Source organism: Centroberyx gerrardi, chromosome 13 (genome assembly GCF_048128805.1).
Source record: "Centroberyx gerrardi isolate f3 chromosome 13, fCenGer3.hap1.cur.20231027, whole genome shotgun sequence".
NCBI classification, from domain to species: domain Eukaryota; kingdom Metazoa; phylum Chordata; class Actinopteri; order Beryciformes; family Berycidae; genus Centroberyx; species Centroberyx gerrardi.
This window is the reverse complement of record NC_136009.1, coordinates 11,566,668-11,570,010: the sequence shown is the minus strand read 5'-3', so window position 1 is coordinate 11,570,010 and position 3,343 is coordinate 11,566,668. Positions and strand designations below refer to the sequence as shown.

The following is a 3,343-nucleotide window of genomic DNA, read 5'->3' as shown; positions in this document are numbered from 1 at the left end:
TAGGTAAGGGTGATATAAGCAGAAATAGATTCACTTTGAGCAATGTCCCCTTTATTTCTTGAACATATAATGAATGTTGTTTTTGGTTGCTATATGCTGCCAGAAATTGCTGCAAACAAATTAGCCGTGTATATCTCTATGCCAGGTTTAGGAGATGCTCACCAACACTGATAAAGTGCGCAAGTTATTTTGTGACCAGAAGCATTTCGCACCTCGTCTTCTTGTTATTTGGCCACTGTCACCGGCAGCTGCAGTTACGGTAGCAAGTAACCCGGTTGGAGACAGACCACGCCTGTCCAGCAGTATTTCCAGTAGGCTACCGCTAGCTCATGCTGTTGCTGTTGGTCCTACAGCCAATCCCAGTCGAGAGAACACCCGATAAATTAGCATGCCACCAATGATCACACCTATGCAAATACCCGGCTGACTGCATTGTCCCGGACGGTTTTTAGGAGAAGTTACCAGATTTGTCTGTCAGTTGCAGCACAGTGAACGTACAGAGAGAGTGTGTGTATTGTCGAGAGATACCCGGACTAAAAGTGAATCATCAGTACTGTTAAGTCTATGGTGGACTTGGATTTTTTGTACAACATGACATTTGAGGAACTAAGTGGGGATTATTCTCAAGAAAGGTAAATACATTGGGATTGTATTTATATATATATATATGTATATATATATTTGGGCTAACGTCGTTTTATGTTTCTCAAACTCTTAACACCAATTATCACCAGCCTATTCTGGTGTTAATGTGCAGTATGCAGCAGACTAATGCACGATATAAATGATGTGCCAGTGTCATTTCAACGTAACTTAATGCACATCATCCATGTTGCTGCTTGCAGGGTTCAACTGCTTTTCTGTTGAGCCCGTGTCGCGAGACAGTATTTCCTGGGCAGTCAACAAATACTAAACGATAAGTAACCTAACGCTGCACACCGGTTTCAGGTAAAATGTCTCTGAATACCTGAAATTAAAGTATGAAATCTGTATTTTTTTTTCACCTAACGTATTCCTGCAGCTATCAAAGCGATTTCCACCGCAAAATTGATAATATTAACGTGGCGACAACCAACTCGAACTTGCACATCTGTCAGTTGTGCTTGAAAGGAAGCCCGACTAGCTAGCAGCCCAGTTCAGCTAGACAAAGGACAGCTTGAACTTTATGTGGCATCGTTGTAATGTGATTAATATCAACTAATTTGTCTCTGTGTTGCAGAATGGACTCTGTGGCGAAGGCGTTGGAAGAGGTGCTCACTTCTGCATTGCCGCAAGGCTGCATTACAGTTGGTGTCTACGAGGCAGCCAAGTCCCTGAATGTGTAAGTGCACGGTTATCGGCTAACACGGTGGTCCAGACCTCTTATCACAGCATGGTTGTTGGAGATCTCTCTGACACTTTTACACAGAAATGTGAACTATGAAGGGTCACTAGTAACCATTGGCCAACTTTTCTAGAGGCACAGCATGTCTTAACCACTGACCCTTGGGTTAGGGCCAGCAGTTTTATCTTTTCTTTATGCCCTCTAACACGTTTCAGAGGTTTGCTAGACTAATTTGTCAGACTTGTCAGGACATTTACACTCACTGCTTACTCATATTTAAGTTAAAAATAGATTAATTACAACTATTTTCTTTTTCTTCTACCCTTCAGAGACCCTGATAATGTGGTTTTATGCATTCTGGCTACGGATGATGACGATGTGAAAGATGTGGCCCTCCAGATCCACTTCACACTCATTCAGGCCTTCTGCTGTGAGAATGACATCAACATCCTGAGAGTGAACAACACCAGGCGCCTGGCAGAGATACTGGGTGGAGGAGGAGGAGGGGGAAAGCAGAATGGTGAGCCCATGGACCTGCACTGTGTCCTGGTCACGGTAAGTGTCTGTGCTCACCAGCCGACAAGTTTCATGGCAGGCTAGATGAATCTTCTGTATTCTGTTTTTATACCAGATGTTGATTAGGCCTATGCGTTACAGCAAAGCTGTAAGTGTTAGTAAGCTTGAAATTGTTCCTATAACCTTTTTATAATCTCGGCCCCCCTTTTGCAATTTACAGCTGCCAGTCTTGTACTGTAATTTAAGTAAACTAGCTATTGTACAGTATTTATTATGACAACTGCCATTGTATGAAACTGAAGCTATGTACATTTCATTTTATAACACGTGTATGAATTAAATTGCATAGCCCTGTAGCTACATTTACTAGGCCAATGCATGTGAGTTTCACTCAGACTTGCCAGTACATGTTCTCATGCTGGTAGTAAACACTGCGTCCTTCCTCATATGACTTCTGTGGAATTTCAGAAGAGGGAAATAACTTTCATTTGCACATGCATGCACAGCTGTGAAACTTCCAGGTGTTTGTAACCTATTGTAGCGCTAACAATGTAAATGGACATATAAACTGTTAAATCATTCCTTTTTCCTGTCTTATTAATTTTCTTAGAGTCCACACTCTTCATCATGGAAGGACCCGGCCTTGAGCAAAGTGAACCGCTTCTGCAGGGAGAGCCGCTGTATGGACCAGTGGGTACCCATCATCAACTTGCCTGAACGATGAACGTCTTACAACCAGCAGCAAAGACCTGTGAAAGGACTGTTCTCTGCACAGGAGGAGTGGTGTGAACCCTGATGGACACATTACCACCCAGAGATCAAATTCCATAGCACCGCTGATGGGAAAGAAAAACAACATCTAAGTTAATGAATTTGGAGGAAAAAAGACCCCACTATCTAGATGGGATGTATTTAAAAAAGATGGGGGATGGATTTCCACTGGGACAGGCCTGTTGGGAGTTGTGGCTGTCAGCCTTGGCAACCAAGATGAGATGGCGGGACACTTTTTATGTATCGTCATGAGGTGGAAATAAAAAGCGTCTGTGCTTTTTAATGTGAAGGTGGACACTGTACAGAAGGACTGTATCATGTATTTGTTTGGTAAAGCCTTTGTGATGACTCAAAAAAGTGGGGAGAGCTAGAAAAGTGAGCTGTTGAGTGGACCAAGGCCTAGGCCTCTCTCTGCAGAAACAAAGCACTTGCTGAAACACTGGACCTTTGCAATTTCACTCATTTTATTTAAATTGTTGATGTTGACGTTGCTATTGCTATTATTTTAAAAGGGAAGGGCTAGACATCCAATGAAGATATTCTATGTATTCAGTGTTTCCTATGCCAACTGGTTTTTGCTACAAATAGTTCTTTTTTTTTTTTTTTTTTTTACAATTTAAGTTATTTCTAATGATATTTAAGTGTATTTATGTTTCATTTTGTACTTTTACTATTTGCAAAATCTAAATACAAGACACAGATGTATTGTGGTCAATAAAAAGTATTTTTGGA

At 41.5% G+C, this 3,343-nt stretch overlaps 1 protein-coding gene across 1 annotated transcript; it reads left to right on the top strand.

The window, feature by feature from the left end:
* Positions 1-467: 467 nt before the first annotated feature.
* Positions 468-3,343, top strand: gadd45aa (growth arrest and DNA-damage-inducible, alpha, a). Its single transcript, XM_071899973.2, has 4 exons — positions 468-632; positions 1,220-1,321; positions 1,654-1,879; positions 2,451-3,343. Exons 1-4 carry the CDS (start codon positions 565-567, stop codon positions 2,562-2,564), a joined length of 510 nt encoding a protein of 169 aa, XP_071756074.1. The 5' UTR covers positions 468-564; the 3' UTR covers positions 2,565-3,343.